Source organism: Bacillus rossius, chromosome 7 (genome assembly GCF_032445375.1).
Source record: "Bacillus rossius redtenbacheri isolate Brsri chromosome 7, Brsri_v3, whole genome shotgun sequence".
NCBI classification, from domain to species: Eukaryota; Metazoa; Arthropoda; class Insecta; order Phasmatodea; family Bacillidae; genus Bacillus; species Bacillus rossius.
The window spans coordinates 22,429,853-22,449,554 of NC_086335.1; the positions used below are offsets into that span (position 1 = coordinate 22,429,853).

The following is a 19,702-nucleotide window of genomic DNA, read 5'->3' on the forward strand; positions in this document are numbered from 1 at the left end:
TAGCACACTACAAGCAAATGAATTAAAATATTTTGTGTGAAAAAAAAATTGTTCAGACAAAATAAAAATTATGTAAATTATAGCTGATAAAATCAACTCTTAAGTGATTGGTATTTATGACTTCCAATAGTCACAAATATAATTGTCTGGTGTATCAAAACCAGTGCACTCTGCATGAGCCCACTCTGAACACGAAGTGCACCTATACCAAAGTTCATTGTCATGTCCTTCATCTCCACAAAGAATGCAAAAGTCTTTGGCATTGCTTATTGTTGGTTCTATGTCATCACAAGGATCAGCAACTGCATCATCTTCTGAGGAACTAACTGGAAGTATCTTTTTATGACTGTTTCTTTTTTGGCCGGGAATCTGGGCCTAATTCTCCATGAAGTCCTTTCTTCTTTCTTATTCGAACTTTTTTTTTGCAACAGCCCTTTTTGCCCTAGCATCTTCAAGACATTTATTTTGCGGAGTTGAAGTTAGGATCTGAGAATGCAATTTTTTCTTCTAGGCCTTGTCTTTGACTCTATTGCGACCCGAGAAATTATTTTTGGCACTGGAGCCACATCCTGGAAAGAACACGAAGGACCAGCACAACTGGAATGTGTAAAATCCATATTGGGCGAGACAATTCTGTTCCCAGTAGTTGAACTTGAAATAAAAGGAGAAGTGACAGTGGTAACATTTTCAATTCCTCCTTCTATGATAGACCTATCCACTCTTGCAGGTTACTGGGAAAGAATTCCTCTTCAGAAAAAATATCTGGATCTAGAGGGAAAATTTCAGTTTTCCGAAAACCATTGACTGCCTTCTCAATTGTTGCTACCTTCATAAACGCAATGTTAAAGAGTCCTGAAAGTTCATCTGGACTGAGTTTTTCGTGGGGATGATTTACCATCCATCTTCTGCATGCTTCGTGGTAGGCCTTCTTCAGCGGTGCATAGAAAGCAACATCCAAAGGCTGCATTCAATGGGATGTTTGTGGAGGCAGAGACAGCATGATTATTCCATTGTGATGACAAAATTCATATGACTCGTGAGATATGTGGCTGGAATGGTTGTCCAGAACAAGCAATACTGGATTGTTAGGATCTGGTTTACAAAAGGCACTGAAATGTTTTAGCCATGCTAAAAATAGTTCCTCGTTTATCCAGCCTGACTTCGAACACTGATACAAAGAACCTGGGGGACCATCTGTGATTTCGGCACTTACGCCCTTATTGCCTTAAAAAAGTATGAAGCCGGCATCTGAGAGATGGGGACTTTTTAGGATCAATTTTTAACACCCAAAGGAACGTCTGTGCCAAATTTCAAACTTTTTTTTTTTTTTTTTTTTTTTTTTTTTTAGGTTTGCTCGATTTTTCCCCTAAAATGCCTGGGCTATAAGTTTTAAACATTATAATATGGGTGGTAAATAAACCTACACATGTGTAGATCTCATTTACTATTCACTGTTATTTAGAATGCGTTTCTATAGTAACTTGCGGTAAATTATACTATCTTGTTTTTACTTGTAAAATTAACTCTGTTTATTTTTGCACCTTACATAATATATCTTTGAAACTTGTAACTTAAGTTACTTTGCCCATACGTTTATTTCAATCAGTTTTCGTGTATTTAATAAAATGTAGAAGTAACTTTTAAATACATCTTTCATTGTGTGAAAAACGCTAGGCGTTAGTTATTCGCGCGACAATTTTTCACCCAGTGTAGGCCGACTTGTTTACTTGGAAAGGAGGGCTCCCTCCCCGGCAGACTTCTCTCTCCTGCCCTGGGGGTGCCGCACAGCGGGAGTGCGTTGTTTGCCCTACAGGCGTTTGCCCTAAACGCATTTTCAAAGCATATTCTCGCATTCCTCATTCCAAACAGGCGTTTGCCCTAAAAGCGTTTGCCCTAAAGGTGTCTGTCCTAAAGTCGTTTGCTCTACAGGCGTTTGCCCTACAGGCGTTTGCCCTACAGGCGTTTGCCCTAAAGGCGTTTGCACAAAATGTTTGATAATCCCATTCGGACCAAGCTCCGGCATTTGCCCTAAAGGCGTTTGCCCTAAAAGAATTTTTTCGACAGTCGTTTGCCCTACAGGCATTTGCCCTACAGGCGTCTGCCCTAAAAGTTGGTGTGGTTTCGGTAATCCAAAACATAAGTGCTTGCCGGCGTTTGCCCTACAGTCGTTTGCACTAAACGGCATTTTCCCTAAAGTCGTTTGCCCTACAGACATTTACCCTACGTTTAGGGCAAACGCCTGTAGGGCAAACGATGTGTACCCGGGGTGCCGCACAGCGGGAGTGCGTCGTTTGTCCTACAGGCGTTTGCCCTAAACGCATTTTCAAAGAATATTCTCGCAGTCCTCATTCCAAACAGGCGTTTGCCCTAAAAGCGTTTGCCCTAAAGGCGTTTGTCCTAAAGTCGTTTGCCCTACAGGTGTTTGCCCTACAGGCGTTTGCCCTACAGGCGTTTGCCCTAAAATAAGTTTTTCGACAGTCGTTTGCCCTACAGGCGTTTGCCCTACAGGCGTTTGCCCTAAAAGTTTGCGAATTTTCAATAATCCGAAAATAAATGCTTGCCGGCGTTTGCCCTACAGTCGTTTGCCCTAAAGTCGTTTGCCCTACAGGAGTTTGTCCTACGAACCTTTTCGAAGATAGATGTCCTTACGTGTGTCGCCCCTGTTGACAAATGTTGGAACCATTCTCCAAATGAGTACAAAGTACAAAATTTACAAATTAAATGGCAGCACATACGGTTTGCTTTCCCAACGTTGAAGTCTAAGAATGCAGCTGTTAATTAAACCTTACAACAGATGGTGCGCCAATCTCAGTGACTGGATTGTATTTTTTAAATCATTTTTTTAACAGAGAGGTTGATGATGTAATATTTTCCCATGTGTGTGTGTGGGGGGGGGGGGGGGGGGAAGTTGTTAACTAGCGAACGAATTAACTTAATTTAATATTGCTGCTATATATAAAAATAAGCGTTAACAAAAGGAGCTCACAAAATTGTATTACCCTTGCCTTCTGGAATTTTCACTTAAAGTCATCCTAAAAACGATGACCCTAAAATAATTTAAGGCAGAGGATTATGCATATGCATTTATAAAAACATTTTTAGTGTTTAAAAGTTACTGTTAAAATAGCCTCCGAGACCTTCATGCCTATTTTCAATTTTTATATAACCTGTGCCTAACTGAATCTGTCGTTTTATTAATATGTTTGTAGAATGCGGTGAAAATACTTCCATCGAGAGAGTGCATATTTTGCTAATTCGCCCAGATCATCTATAGCTTAACCCCTAATAAGTTTTATGGGAACAAGTGAAGTAGGTATAATAAAAGACTGATTTAATGTGTAACAGCCAATGAAATGTACAACTTTTCAAAATGCATTTAATCATATCAGCCATATTGCCACAATATTTGAATGAATGTCATAGGTATGAGTGTAAACTAGGAACGATTTTGATATGTCGTGGAATGTACAATAATGAATTACGTAAAAGTATAATACACAAAGAAAGATCATTAAATATAACTCTGTTTCATATGCTAATGAATCAGCATATTCGCAAAAAAAAAAAGTGCAATTTTAGTTAACATATTTTCAAAACAATTAAACAAACAGAATTTACTGGAAAATATGTTATTCATAACTTAGTAGGAGCAAGTGACGTCTATTCACCATCACCTATGTTTAATAAATAAATACGTTATTTGTTATTTTTGTTTTGTCTCATTGCTATGTACATGCTGTGCTGAAAGACTATTACTTCTAGATTTCAATGACAGTTTTTCTTGAGCGCGCGGTGTATCCCATGTCTACGTGTCGTCTTTGAAATCGTACAAATGACTTGTAGTTTTTATTAGTTTAGTTTCATATTTTGACATGGTTAATGAATCAAAACAAAACATCAATTTGTATACAACCTCAGTACACATAACATGGTAATTGTATGGTTTCTCAGCCGTATTTATAGTTATATGCGATTACGTAATGGAAAAGGTGTTTTCGTGTATGCTGCTGAAAGAATTCACTCCTTAAAATTTTATTTATGTGCTATGTGATAAATGCCCCATTGTGATACTTATGTAGGCCCTACCCAGCAGCCTAGTATCGTGAGCTGGGGCGGTTTAGCATTGAGCTTGAAACCATTGTCAACAAATCCCACTCGCAGAAAGCAGTTTTTATTTCGTTCTTATTCATGGACACTATTACTAAAATTATTTATTACCGCGAATTGTAATTTTTTTATAAGTATACATAAAGGTTTTTAATTTTTTAATAAGAAATTTTTTTGTGAAAGATATCTCAAAGAAAACAAAACCAGTAATTCGGTAGAATTCTATACGAGCCTCGTTGCCAAATTTAATGGACGCAAAATAATAAATTACCTACACATAGACACAGCGTAAATGTTACATGGCAGGACAAGATTCAAGAAAGGTTTAGCTTGGGAGAAGAGTCCTTTAAAAAAAATGTCAGGTAGGAGCCCTGGTTCAATACACAAGAAAGTCATTCGTAAAAAGATTCGACACTGCACAACTCGGCGTAAACTGGCTTACCAAGAAGATAGTCGGATGAAACTAAAACGGCGTGAACTCCAATCGACTAAACCAAATGTTAACTATGGATCCTCATCAGGGCAAGCTACGGATGTACAAGGGTGTGATCTTCCTGAAAATGAACTATTAAGTAAGTGTAAACATTACATCGCGTCACTGCAAGTCACTTTGGAAGAAGAAAGGAATATTGTGTAACAAACAAAAATGCATACAATCCCGCAAGGTAAGTCGTTCTGTGTCTAAAGTCACATTATTATTATTGAGAAATACCATTACATATCTTCATTATTTTATTTTGGGAATATAAGTGGAATCCACTATGGGAATATAAGAAATATTAAGGATAAATTCAGGGTTTTCTTTCGCTTAAAACAGAGCGAACAGCCAACTCTGGAAAGGCAGCCCATCAGGATATTACGAACTGTATGCGTACAAGGAAAAACCTGAAAGGCGGCCTTTCCGATGGGGCGAAATTCAGGGTTTTCTTTCGCTTAAAACAGAGCGAACAGCCAACTCTGGAAAGGCAGCCCATCAGGATTTTACGAACTGTATGCGTACAAAGAAAAACCTGAAAGGCGGCCTTTCCGATGGGGCACAATTCAGGGTTTTCTTTCGCTTAAAAGAAAGCGAACAGCCAACTCTGGAAAGGCAGCCCATCAGGATTTTACGAACTGTATGCGTACAAAGAAAAAACCTGAAAGGCGGCCCTTCCGATGGGGCACAATTCAGGGTTTTCTTTCGCTTAAAACAGAGCGAACAGCCAACTCTGGAAAGGCAGCCCATCAGGATTTTACGAACTGTATGCGTACAAGGAAAAACCTGAAAGGCGGCCTTTCCGATGGGGCGAAATTCAGGGTTTTCTTTCGCTTAAAACAGAGCGAACAGCCAACTCTGGAAAAGCAGCCCATCAGGATTTTACGAACTGTATGCGTACAAGGAAAAACCTGACTGGCGGCCTTTCCGATGGGGCGAAATTCAGGGTTTTCTTTCGCTTAAAACAGAGCGAACAGCCAACTCTGGAAAGGCAGCCCATCAGGATTTTACGAACTGTATGCGTACAATGAAAAACCTGAAAGGCGGCCTTTCCGATGGGGCGAAATTCAGGGTTTTCTTTCGCTTAAAACAGAGCGAACAGCCAACTCTGGAAAGGCAGCCCATCAGGATTTTACGAACTGTATGCGTACAAAGAAAAAACCTGAAAGGCGGCCTTTCCGATGGGGCACAATTCAGGGTTTTCTTTCGCTTAAAACAGAGCGAACAGCCAACTCTGGAAAGGCAGCCCATCAGGATTTTACGAACTGTATGCGTACAAGGAAAAACCTGAAAGGCGGCCTTTCCGATGGGGCGAAATTCAGGGTTTTCTTTCGCTTAAAACAGAGCGAACAGCCAACTCTGGAAAGGCAGCCCATCAGGATTTTACGAACTGTATGCTTACAAGGAAAAACCTGAAAGGCGGCCTTTCTGATGGGGTGAAATTCAGGGTTTTCTTTCGCTTAAAACAGAGCGAACAGCCAACTCTGGAAAGGCAGCCCATCAGGATTATACAAACTGTATGCGTACAAGGAAAAAACCTGAAAGGCGGCCTTTCCGATGGGGCGAAATTCAGTGCCCACAACGATCTAACGAAAACTAAAAATTTCTGAAAGGGAGCCTTTCCGATGGGGCACAATTCAGGGTTTTCTTTCGCTTAAAACAAGGCGAACAGCCAACTCTGGAAAGGCAGCCCATCAGGATTTTACGGACTGTATGCGTACAAGGAAAAAACCTGAAAGGCGGCCTTTCCGATGGGGCACAATTCAGGGTTTTCTTTCGCTTAAAACAAGGCGAACAGCCAACTCTGGAAAGGCAGCCCATCAGGATTTTACGGACTGTATGCGTACAAGGAAAAAACCTGAAAGGCGGCCTTTCCGATGGGGCGAAATTCAGGGTTTTCTTTCGCTTAAAACAAGGCGAACAGCCAACTCTGGAAAGGCAGCCCATCAGGATTTTACGGACTGTATGCGTACAAGGAAAAAACCTGAAAGGCGGCCTTTCCGATGGGGAACAATTCAGGGTTTTCTTTCGCTTAAAGCAAAGCGAACAGCCAACTCTGGAAAGGCAGCCTATCAGGATTTAAATAATTGTGTGTGTGCTCGAAAAAATCTGAAAGGCGCCCTTTCCAATGGGGCGCAATTCAGCGTCCCCCTGGTGTTGACCCTCAGTCCTTTTTCCGTTTACTATGGGAGGGTGTAAGGGGCAAACCTGGGCCCACATCTCCCTTCCCCTGATATTTACAACCCCTACAATTCTGGCACTACCTTACAAAAAGAAAGGAAACAACTGCTAATTTTTAGACCCATGTTTCCCTAAATGTATTACATTTTATTTTTTACCCAACCCTTTGCCACAGAGAGAGAAGTAGTGGCAGGCTACAACTTTGTAAGTTCCTTCTAGAAAATAAAAGCTCACACGTTACCAACAAATTTGTGCAAGGTTAGTGGAATATAAAAGCCGCACTTCAAAACACCAACAATGTCTGCTGTTACATCACAGAATGTTCAGTTGAAAGCATTAGAAATTGCCACAATAATAATAATATTTGGGCACCGTTGCATCATAAACACAGTGTCACGATAGACACTTTAATTGTTCACAGGACATTTACAACGATGAAGGGGAGAGAACCAGGGACACTGCCATACGGCCTACTGCACGCACGCACGCACACTAAGATGCGCGCATGCACACACACACACATGCACACACACATTTGCTCTCTCTCTCTCTCTCTCTCTCTCTGTGGGTTTATTTTTAGATTTCCCCCTCCTCTCTATCAAATGCAGCAGACACGTTACTTGCGGGTGCCAACCCGGGGCACGACAAAGGTATAATAACTGAGCTTTTCACAGAGCTTCACAATGCTACTGAGATATTTTAATTAAACAGATTATACTTAATCTTGAAGTTATATTTTATTTACAGAAATATTCAACCACACAGTGCAAGGTTAATTTTTATTTAACCAAAAGTTAATATTTCCATAAGGATCGCATTACAGTTTTTGACCTAAAAATCAGCATAAAATGTGTAACCCTTATGTGGGTAAATAAGGTAGTTTCTCAACTGGATTTCTTAGAAATAGCTATAAATAAAAAGCATCACCCACGGATTGCGTTTCAAATCCCGGCAAGGGCCTAGTGGATGCTGGCTCGCTTAAGGCATGAAAAAAGTCCGGGATGGGACTGTTCCACAGCTAAACTCCCTAATCAGTGGAGGCAACAGATTCCTAGCTTGTACGCTACGCAATAGTTAATATGCTTAACATATGTGTCCAAATGCAATTACTTTGTGAATGGTTGTTTGCTGGGTTCGGCCAGCACCGTTAAGTTTATAATTATAAATGTATGGTTGGATGCAAAGTGTAGCTGCCGTAACTCGACACTAGTATGAACGAGGTGTGTTCAAAAAGTATGTATTAAATCTTATTATTTTCCGCATAACCCAATGAAGTGCGGGTGATTTCCTTCAATGTAGATGTGGACGGGACACTCATGCGCTACCCCAGTGTGGTACCCAAGTGGAAACCAATCTCATGGTTTATCAGGTTTTCAGGGACGATGCCACGCATAGAGGAGTGGTACAACCGCTTCAAAGATGGCCGCACATCAGTGGACAGTGAACCACGTTCATGCAGGCCCTCAACAAGCCAGAATGACAATGACATTGAGCAAGTGCAGACTGTGGTCTTGCAGGACCGTTATATCACAGTCCGAAAAATTGTGAAAGATAGAGGGGTAAGCATCGGATAAGTACATTCAATTATGACAGAGAATTTGGGCATAAGGAGAGTGGCCGCAAAATTTGTACCAAAGTTGCTAACAAGGGAGCAGAAGCAATGGTATCTGGACAACACACAAGACACGTTGGACAATGAAAACAGTGAACCTAAATTTCTGAACACCGTGATCACAAGCGATGAAACATGGATTTATGGGTACGTCCCAAAAACCAAGATGCAGTCGTCACAGTGGCAACATTCGTCATTCCAGAGACCAAAAAAGCACGGCAGATCCGCAGCAACATCAAGGTCATGTTGACTATTTTCTTTGACTCCCGTGGTGTGGTGCATCATGAATATGCACCACAAAGCCAAACCATCACAAAGGAGTACATGTACCAGGTATTCCTTCATGATGCTGTGCGGCGCAAACAATGACTGATATAATGTAAATATTTCATAAATATTTACATTACAATAACTTTATCAATACTGGATATGTATTATGAATTAAAATTTTAAAATAAATAAATCTTACCCTCAGTTATATAAATAAAAAAAAGACGAAATAAACAGCAACACCTTCACTATTGAAACAAATATTCAATACAGTAGAATCCCGCTGATGCGACCCCTCACGGTTTCCAGAAAAACGGACTTATAAACGGAATGGTCGCAATAGAGAATTTGGGGTGTCACCGCGTCGTCGGATACATCATGTAAATGCCGCTCGGGCAGTGTCTAGCCGAGCTCAGCGCATCCACTATCGCACGAAAAGCTCTCAGCTGTCATGTTATCTTACCCGCCCGCAAGAAAAGCCACTGTAGTAGCTTACCTTCTGCGTGAGAAACTGTCAGCATCCTCCTCCCCTCCCACACTGCGTGCGGCAAAAGCCAGGTTGTATAGTCCATTCTTGGTAAAATAAATATTTTTATGGGCTTATACGACTGTCCTTCGCCGTTAATAAATACTTTGTAAGTTTTTTTGATACAATTTGTTTATTAGTCACAAAGCAGTTTCTGCTGAAAAATCACTAATACCTCAAATTTTATTGAATAGAAAAATTTAGCAGGGCCGTAAATATATTTATTTTACTGCATAGTTACTTTTCCGTCTGCATTCCAACATGGTTTTTTCCCCCCCCCCCCCCTTTTTTTACGCTGTAAAGGGCCGTGGAAAAGATAATTGCTTGAGCTGTCAAAATAAACATCGCTGACAGCAAGGTCGGGAGTGTATCCTGTCGGTCTGTCACTGTGATTATCTACTCCAAAAACATGTCACAGCATTTCAGGATAGCATTGTTCTTATATCTTTCGTTTATAGCCAAATGTTTTCTACCTGATCCACACAAGTTCCTTCGCCACGTTTTGAACGAAAATAACCACCAGCCGGCTAGCATAGCCGAACTTGCGTGACGCAAGTTCACTTAGCGTGAGTATTTATTGGAACCCATTGTTCGGGGTATGCAAGTCCGAGGTGTATAGCATAATTCCACGCAATTTTTTTTTGTTTAGCTGCACATGTGCGAAGTCAGCGATGTTATAGAAAAATAGCCGAGAACCAAACACCTGGCGATGTCAACACAGTGAACACAGCTTTGTGTGGCCAGTGACACCTGAGATGCAGCTGGCAAGATCACATCACACTAACCAGTTGCAAGACAAAGGCACGGGACCGGGACGGCAATAGACACGCGCGTAGATGCTATCAGGTGATGCGCGCAGTTTACTGGTATTGGCTAGCATGGACAGTCTAGAGGGGTGGTATCTATTTTTAGCTGTCTTTTGTATGCCTGCCTGTTTACAGTACAACGCTCGCCAAGATAAATGTGAACACACAGCGCCCAACAAAGTGTAACAGACTTGTTTTTCAGCCGATTTTACTCAAATTTTCAATTTTCTCTGCTCAAATTTTTCACGGTTTCGCAAAAAACGGTCGTATTAACGGAATGGACGCATCAGAGGGGGGTTCGCATCGGCGGGATTCTACTGTATTTCAAACTATATTGTAAAATTTTTGAAATGTGAAATATTCGCACTAGCCTACTGATAAGTAAAGAACACAACAGAATCAACCCTGCAATGACAATTTAATGTGCATAGTGGCTTCCCCCACTGCATCATTATCCGAGGTCACCACTATCAGGATTACACGAGGCTTATCATCATCATCATCATCATCATCATCATCATCATCAATCCTGACACATGATATTTACTAAGTAAAGATTTTCAAGTAAAGAATGCTAAATGCAATTTTTCTTTCTTTAATTAACAATTATACCACTTTTTTCATTCACTATGAATTATTTTATCTGTACTTCATTATGGTTCACAAAAATTCCACCAACCAAATCACGATAAATTAAAAACATGCATTGAAGTAATGAATTAGGGCATTATGACTCATTGACATCGAGGTCTAGATACTAAGAGAACTGATGACGTAAGAATGAAGCATGACAGAAAACCAACCAGCTCAACACTAATATCTACGTTGTTTTGTGCTGATGCCCTGCTGGTAACGGAACCCGGATGGCAACGGCAGGCAGGGGCATCACCTGAACACGACGCTGGTGCTGGCGGAGAAGACGCGGCAGGAGTCGGGGGACCACGAGACGAGGCACACCCCTCCTCCGCCTACGCGCCGTCGAACCGCGGAGAACTGCCGTCGCTCCACGTCCCAGGCGAACATGGTGGTGCTGGCCGGGGAGCACGTCAGCAGCACGTCTCCCTGCGAGAGCACAACACTGGGGACGTGGGACGTCCTTGGCCTCCGGCTCATAGCCCTGACTTCCATCTCTTCCTTCACCTGAAGCAACACTCGGCCGGGAGAAACTTCAACACACACGAGGAAGTTCAGGAAGACTTGTCAAGCTGGTTGCATACCGCGGCGGGAGAATTTAACGAAAAAAGTGATCAAGGACCTTGTTCCCCGACTCAAGAAGTACACTTGCCGTGGATTACATAGAAAAATAGTCCACACATGTACGAACAATACCATGTACAAATTTTGTAGGAATAAAATTTTCCTAATTGTTAAAACACATTCAGAACAATAAAAATTAAATGGAGAATTTTTAGTTCAAAAGTGATGAAATAAGAGTTGCATGAACAAACAATTGTATTAATTTTTCTTGGTACTAACTTCGTACAGAAATTCAGAAACTCCATATTTGCGTTCTCTAAATTTACACTTTCCTGCAATTAACATTTTCTTTAGGTCCCATTTACATGTCATTAAATGTAATGCAATACTTTTCCTCAACTTACGTCACTGAAATTACTTTCTTCCCACTATTCTTGTCTCATATACAAAGTAAAAACTGCTTTTTATTTATGTAAAACTTGTTTAAGATGTTCTCGCAAAATACGATTTCCTATCAAATACAATTAAATGTTTCAGTTCCAGTCATTTTCTCCATTAAATGTACAATGGTTCTTATTTCTCATGTTGAAGTAGCTCAAAAACTTTGTTTCCCTTATAAAACTTTTTTTAAATTGTTGAAATCAATTATTCATTAGGAAATTACTGTTTACTTATTTAATTAACAGGAAAATCAAGATGCCCGATGTGCAAATTCTCCTTCAGAATCATTTGCTATTGAATTTTCCATCAACAATGCAGCACGTATGAAAATGTAGCCAGTGCTGGTTGGCATCATATTTGGTAACGTTGATGCCTGTATAGCATGCGAACATGTAGTTGAGTACTGATATCAATAGCTCACTAATTGCATTCAGCACGCACTCTTATATCGTGCTGAGTAAACTAGCATATTTGATAGCTCGCACTCATTCGTAGTTATTGTGTACTAAGAGGATAGTTATCGGTAAGCTACGTTAGTTCCGTCTTGCATTTTGATGGTTTTTGTTGCCAGTTTATTTGAAATCTATACAAATTTATGTTTTTATTGAATCTTATAACACAAGTAAGAATTAATTTATTCAATAAATTTAAATTTTCAGTTTTTGTTTAAGTGATGTATTTTGGGCATTAATTGAGTATTAGTAGCCTAGTATACATAAATTTTTCTTTAATGTTAAGTTAAAGTATTTGTTAAAGAAGAAATACAAACAGGAACTCAAGTACATATATATTAGATGAGTTTTAGGAGTTTTCCCTCAATTTACAATTTTTTTCTTTGCACTCATTGAAAATTGTAAAATAGGGGTTTTGCTGTGTTTCAAACATTAAATAAACACTTATTTTTTCGATTTGAAATCAGTTTTGGTTACATGCTGCTTCATTTCATGATTTAACTATCAATTTGGTTCTATATGGTGTATTAACTTGCATTATGGTGTTATAGGGTGTATTGACAGACATGCTTTTCAGTGTTTTTACTCTTCATCGCAATTTACCCCATAAACTTATCCCTAGTATTTGACCATTGCTTCCTGTGAGGATGGGGAATTGAGATTTCTATCGCGACTGTGGAGGTGCGACACGATATATCGTAAATTTGGAATGAAAACATGTTGCACTTTTATACTTAGGTACTCTGGAAGTATGTATAAAACAAGTGACCTTCTCCCCGACACACACCTGCGGACTCCAGGCCAGACCGGTGACGGGACAGCTGTCAGGGTGACGCAGGAACGTGGCGCAGCTTGCGGACGGGCGGGTGGCCACGGAGGTGGGGTCGAGGCTCCACACATACACCCCCCTCTCGCAGCCCACAGCAAGCTCCGACGCAGAGAACGGCCTGGGAGACAGTGGTGGCGGCACTACTTGAGTGCAGCTTAATACTGCTTTAACGCTAGAGTTGATGTTTAAAAATTACAAATAAGTAGAAGGCTGTATTTTTTATATATATATAAAGTAAAAATACATATGATTGCCGAATTTAAGTAAATTGATTTAAATAATGCCACACCTGATTACTGTCAAATTAATTAAAGTCACAGAAATTTTAATTAAGTCACGAAATAACCACACACATTTAATTATAAATTTAAAATATTCTTTCTACAATAAATTCTCTTTTAATTTAGTTCGGCTAAATGTTAGAATGCTAATCATGGAAAAGATTTGACTTATGAACAATTTTTAAATTAAATTAAAATCCTAAGTACAACTATAAAAAAAAACCTGCGATATTCAGTTTTTAATAGAACATGATGTACCTAAGGTGATATATATGAACAATTATAAACCAATTTCAATAGCCACTAATTCCAAACATTGTACTATTAGTAGGACCTTTCAAGTAGGCTTACGATTAAGTACTTAAGAATTAGTTGTGTTTTTAAAAAATTTTAAATCCTAATTCCTGTACAATTTATAGATGCAAATTAAATTCTGCAATAAATAGGTTCAATATTGACCATACGATTGGTATTTTAAATACATAAGCCATGTCACCTTGAACAAAAATGCTACATGTAAATTTATCAATCCAAAATGCTTCCTATCCGAAAAAATTTACTACTTTATAAATGCAGAAGACATCTACAAAATACAAAAAAAAAGAACTGCCATTCTAGCATAACATGTCATCGTTCTCGCCTGTATTCGATAAATGGAATTAGCTACACCAATTGTACCATAAACTGCGCAATGAGTGCTTGACGTACAGGTTAAAGAAGTGTTGGAATGCAGCGTGTCCGGTGTCAGGTGCGACTCACCGCCACTGCATGCAGGACACGGAGCGCTGCGTCCTGAGCTTGAGCACGGGCACGAAGGACAGGTCGGACGAGTAGATGCGGACGGCGTCGTCCACGGTCGCCACGGCCAGCTTGGTGCAGTGCGGGTGCCACGCCAGGCCGCGCACCGGCCCACAGACCCAGTCCCGGGTCTCAGACACCGTCGCCGCCAGGCCCTCGCCCGCCACCTGCCCCGGCGCCACCCCCGAGCCTCGCTCCGTCACTCACTTTACACAGCTGCACCATCACCCAGAGTCAGGGGGGCAGTATACCTATTTATAAAGAATCATCGATCCCCCCTATTGAAGCTTGAAGCAAGGGGGCCGGGGGTCCTCCCCCGGGAAAATTTGTATTTCAAGGTGGAAAATGGTGCTGCTATTTAAGCAGTTTTATTATCTAAAAATTGATTACACAGCACTTTCTTTGCCCCCTGTTTGCCCCCACTACAAGGTTTCAGAAGGGGGGGGGGGGCAAAATACCCCCCTCCCCCCCCCCATTGTTGAGCCCCTGCCCAAAGTCATATCTACTCTGTACCTGCACGTATTTTATTTGTATATTTATAACTATTCACGAATATATAAGACATGTTTTCGGACATACATCATTGCTGGTTACACTGTACATCATAAGAAACCTCAATAATTGACAAATAAGATTAATATGCAGTCACACAGAAAAACAAGCCAAAAGCAGGTGATGTAAAACGTTAAAAAAAACATAGACGGCACAGAAAATACTATGGAAGGAATTAGTCAGGAAAAAAACATTACAACGCAGACGGGACACAGAAAGCTGACGAGGACGTGACAGTTGCAACAAGAACAGCAAATAGAGACACAGAACGACCTTGCACAACACCAGCAACAAAAAGTTAAACCCTAATGATACTAAAACAGATACATAATGCGAACAACACAATCACAACACAGAGATTCAAATTCGAACCCATCGTATTTGTGAATAGTTAAGAGAACAACTTGTATGGATTTACATGCAGTGCAGTACATTACAAAGAACCATTGTTCTCAACACTTGAGAATTTACACCAGAGAAAATTAAAGTTAACGTAGAGAATTAAGTCCTTTCAACACGAAAAGTTAAGACATGCTTATAACAAATCATTATATTAAAACAGTGCAGCATGTATCAGTCCAAATGACACAGTTTTAGAAAGATTTGTGCAATGAAACACTGAAGTATCAATCATATTTGTCCAGTAATATGCAATCTTTTTTGAAGTTATACTTCTAATGCGACTTCCAACAAGGTTGCGTTAAACGTTTAACGCTACCGTGGAGACAAACGCTACCATGGAGAATTATTTGCATGCAATGAAAAATTATTTTTTTAATGATGCCAAATAAGTATAACTTCTCATGTGCATACCTAAGTACACGCACCCATTTTTATTAAATAGGTTTCATTAAAATAAAATCTCTCCTGTTTTAAAAAATGAAACTGGTCTCGTCTGTACTCGGAGGAAGTGAAGCGTTGAAACGGTACCAGCAGGTGGGGGTGCAGGGCCCCGCGCACCCGGGAGACAGCTCTGCCGACCTTAAGCAGGCCGCGGGCCAGCCAGCCCAGCGCGGGGGCCTCCCCCTCCAGTGAGGCGGCCAGCTCCAGGGCCTCCTGCAGCCCCTGCTCCCACCTGCGACACAGCCCCGGCCATCCTCAGCACACACGACACCTGTTCCGACTTCCTGCGTATATATTTGGAGCATGTTCAGTGTAGTTTATAGACTTTGAACATTTTGAACTTCCCGTCCTGCAGGGTCACTCTGGAGTGGCCAGGAAGTAGGTTGGTGCACCTGCGCACAGGAAGAGGACAGTACTGATGATCGACATGGTGGTGGTGAGTGGACGTTGGTTATTATCGCGACTCGTTTCAATCGAACTGTAGTTGCAAATTACTTCAGTCCACATCTCTTCGTGCAACAACACCTGTGCGTCTCCCGAGCTCGTAGTTTCATTCTTTACTTATTTTAGGTGTTATACTTATGTTTACTTTCATTACTATAATTCACGTGATAAAACTTCCTTTCATCACAAGTTGTTCGAACCTATAAAGTTTTAGTATTGAGACAGTGAATGTGTAGACGTCCCAAGGCCAATTTCCGAGTTATCGCATTTGATATTTTGCAACTGCGTCCTTTCTTTGTACGATACTCTCTCCCGAAAAGTCGTCCTATAGCTGCCCCTGGTCCCAAGAGGAACCGGCCTATGTGCCAGAGCTGCAACTGTGTGTCGGCAGGGGGAGAAGACTTCCGAGAATATGTTATAACTTTATAATCTTATTTACATTTAGTTTCATACCATTAGTTTGACACCATTTAGTTACATTATTTATATCTTCTTGCATCAATATGCAATCTCTTGGTGTTCTAATGGTAGTATATATTTTTAGATCATCAGCATAGAGGAGAGCTCTGGTATGCTTGACAACATCAACTGTGTCATTTATAAAAATTACGAACAAAAAAGATGATAGGGTTCCACCTTAAACCAGTCCTGATGGTGCATTGAAAGTAGAAGGTATTTCCAATTCGAACAGCGAAGGAGCTTTCATTTAGATAGCTACAAAACCAATTAGTGAAAATAAGCATTCAAACCACAACTAGTTAACTTATCTACAATCAGAGAATGATTGCATGTATCAAATGCTTTACCTAAGTTAAGTCAATATATATAGAATACACCAGCTTATGATATAAAATTTCACCATACGTACTATAGTTAATAAAAGCAAATAAATTTGAATAGTTTTACCTAGTACGAAACCATTTGATGGTCCGATATTAAATTGGATGTATGAAAACTGAAAAGTAATATGTTTATGTATGATTTTTGTAAAAAAAAAAAAAAAAAACTTTAGGAAAACCACATAAAATGAGATTGGTTTACAGTTTGTAACTAATTATTTGTCACACTTTTTTTTAAATATTGACACTGCAACAGCTTGTTTCCATAATATGGGACTGATTCCAGAAGACAGACTTTTATTGAAAATGTGAGTGAAAACAGGTCCTAATTCAAGGTTTCCTGATCTTTACAGTCTGGTGTCCACCCTTTACTTAACTTCACATCAAGTCTTGAACTAATACAGTACCACATAATTAAGTTATTTAAAAAAAAAGTATTAGATCTTTGTTTTTCCAATTTATCTCAATGTATAGTAACCCAAGCGGTTGAAGTGATTATCAAAGAAAACTTATATTATCCTCCCTTAAATATCAAAATTATCATAAACAGAAATGTTACCACTGCCTTCATAAGATTTACAAAAAAAAATCTTTATCACCCCCCACCTTTACGCCAACACCTTACAGCATAGTTCTGGTACTCATTGTTACAAATAAATAAATGATTTGCTTCCGCAGCAAGCATAACTCCAGCGGGGGCTACACTCACCAGGTAGAGATGACTCTCTTGAGCACTGTCTCCGAGGTGGGGGCGAAGACGGGCCCCACAGCCTCACGCAGGGACGCGTGGAGCAGCTCCCGGGTGATGGCCACCTTCAGCAGCGGCTGCACACACACACGGTGCTCACAATCAGCGGGGCGCCGACAATTGTACACTTACTGCTTCACCTATTACCTCCTTGTAGCTTACCGTAGTTTAACAACCTACACCATGTAGGGGAGGGGGCCAACAGAAGGAAAGAATTTGATAGCAAACAGCAGGCAAGTGGATCTATTCCCCCCCCCTCCCCCAAATTAAATTCTGTGTACATTCCTGAACGCGAAATCCTACCAGAAAAGTAGATTATTTTGATAGTTTGTTAACAACTTTGATAAAGGTAAATGTACAAAACAGAAGTAAATAAACCATTTCATCAAGAACAGAAGTGATGTTACCAAAAATTGTTTAGATTAAATAGAATTTAGCAGTTTGAATCTATATAAATATTACATTATGCTTTAAATCGATCACAAAAATTAATTTTGACGTGACGTCTAATAAATCGATGAACGCCGGCTGCAAGCACGAAAAAGTGTCCCACTACGGATGTCCCACTACGGATGTGTTCTGTTTGCTCATTGTACGCATGCGTGGCATCTCTCTTCATGCTCATTGTACGCATGCGTGGCATCTCTCTTCCACTCGATTGGAACAACCATCGATTTGACTTTTCAATCATATTTTCGTCGTTTGAATTATTAATATTATGTAATTTAACGATCGTCCACAGATTTTCAGCACAATCGGTACGGTTATTTAAAAGTAATGTTGAAAATTCAAATACGTTTTGAACCAACAATGGTGTTTTACAGTTACTACACATAATAATTCAAATTACACCCGGGATCTTTTGCACAATGTTTTAAAAAGTATTCTAACACATTATAAATAAGTTTGGTGTATTTGGGATGCGTATTTGTTATAAAATCGTGTTAATATTATACCCCTACCGTGAACAAAGTTTATATAAATATATATATATATATATATATATATATATATATATATATATATATATATATATAACATTTGAAACTGCATTACCTTAGTATGGCCTCGTGGGCATGTGGTTAGCGTACCTAACTCTTAATCTAAAGGTTGTCGATTCGAAACCTGGCAGCTGCAAAATTTTTTTTTGTACTTGTAAAAATAAATATGGCGCACACAACATTTCAAAAGTAATAAATATATTTGAATTAATGAATGCAAATAAAAGTAAATTTATTAATTCAATTGCACATTTCATTTCACTCCTTTGTATCCATACAAAATAGTGATAATTCAATAAAAATGATTCAATTTTATTCATAAAAGTATGCAGAGGTAGATTTTATCGTGCAAAAGATTGAAAAAAATTAAAAAAAAAATTCTTCCTCAAAGAATATAATATTTTTAATGCCTAAATGGTTTGGTTGCAAAAACCTATTACGGCTCAGTCTCAGGCCGAATATGATATTTCCTTTTCTTCTGGATCAATCATTTCATCAAAGTTTTGTTATGATGTTGTCACGTTAAACTATCGTCCGTAAACCGACTTTACAGACAACCAATTTTTTTTTTCATTGAGAATATGAGCTGAAATTTTGAATCGTTCGAATAAAACTTTTTAACAAATTAATATTTCTCTTTCCCCAAAACACCATTTTTGCAATACCTAAAATTGCAAAAGATTCTAATAGACATTACTGCATGTATATTCTGCCCACGATTACAAGATTTTTCCCCCCAAAATACTAAATATATGGAAGTCAAGAATAACCACATAAAACATCAATTAAAAATAAGTATCGTATTTCTTTTTTCTAAGGATAATTTCCACATAAAATTGTCAGTGTTGCAAAACAAGTGTTTGGTTCAGGTGTTGAGAAACCAAAGAGCCACAGGCGCAAGCGTGCCTCCGTGACGGCGCAGGCGTCCGCGTGTTCCACGGCCACCGAGTGGACACGGCCGTGCACGTACTGGACAGGGATCTCTCCCTCCGGGGGCAGCGGCGGGAAGCCGCCCAAGGAGTACATCCTTCACCGCCGACACTAGCCCGCCTTCGGTCGGCTCTGGTCTGTACCTGTCCAAAACCTGCCAGTCACCCCCCCATTACAAACATTTAAGTTATGCAGGTTTTAGCAAACAATATCATTTGAATTGACTAGCATATTTAACTTAATAAAGATTTTACTAACATGATATGATTTGCTTCTCCACGAGAGGAATAAAAAAATTACATTTAAGAAGGTCTGCACTCTTCAGTTGCTAAGAAGACACATTTAGTGAATTGTGGAGGGTTAGCCATTT

At 39.7% G+C, this 19,702-nt stretch overlaps 1 protein-coding gene across 11 annotated transcripts in view; it reads right to left on the reverse strand.

The window, feature by feature from the left end:
* LOC134533730 (aladin-like) overlaps positions 1–19,702 on the reverse strand; it is a 92,103-nt gene that overhangs the window by 67,802 nt on the left and 4,599 nt on the right. For 7 of the 11 annotated variants that reach the window (XM_063371326.1, XM_063371331.1, XM_063371330.1 and 4 more), the window contains exons 2-7: positions 19,309–19,486; positions 17,363–17,478; positions 15,458–15,602; positions 13,937–14,142; positions 12,855–13,014; positions 10,867–11,039 (exon numbers count right to left, since the gene is read on the reverse strand). In XM_063371326.1, coding sequence (XP_063227396.1) covers positions 10,867–11,039; positions 12,855–13,014; positions 13,937–14,142; positions 15,458–15,602; positions 17,363–17,478; positions 19,309–19,428 — 920 coding nt within the window. In that variant the 5' untranslated portion in view covers positions 19,429–19,486. The remainder of the gene's footprint in view (positions 1–10,866; positions 11,040–12,854; positions 13,015–13,936; positions 14,143–15,457; positions 15,603–17,362; positions 17,479–19,308; positions 19,487–19,702) is intronic. The other 4 variants (XM_063371324.1, XM_063371325.1, XM_063371334.1 and 1 more) reach the window with 3 other exon arrangements.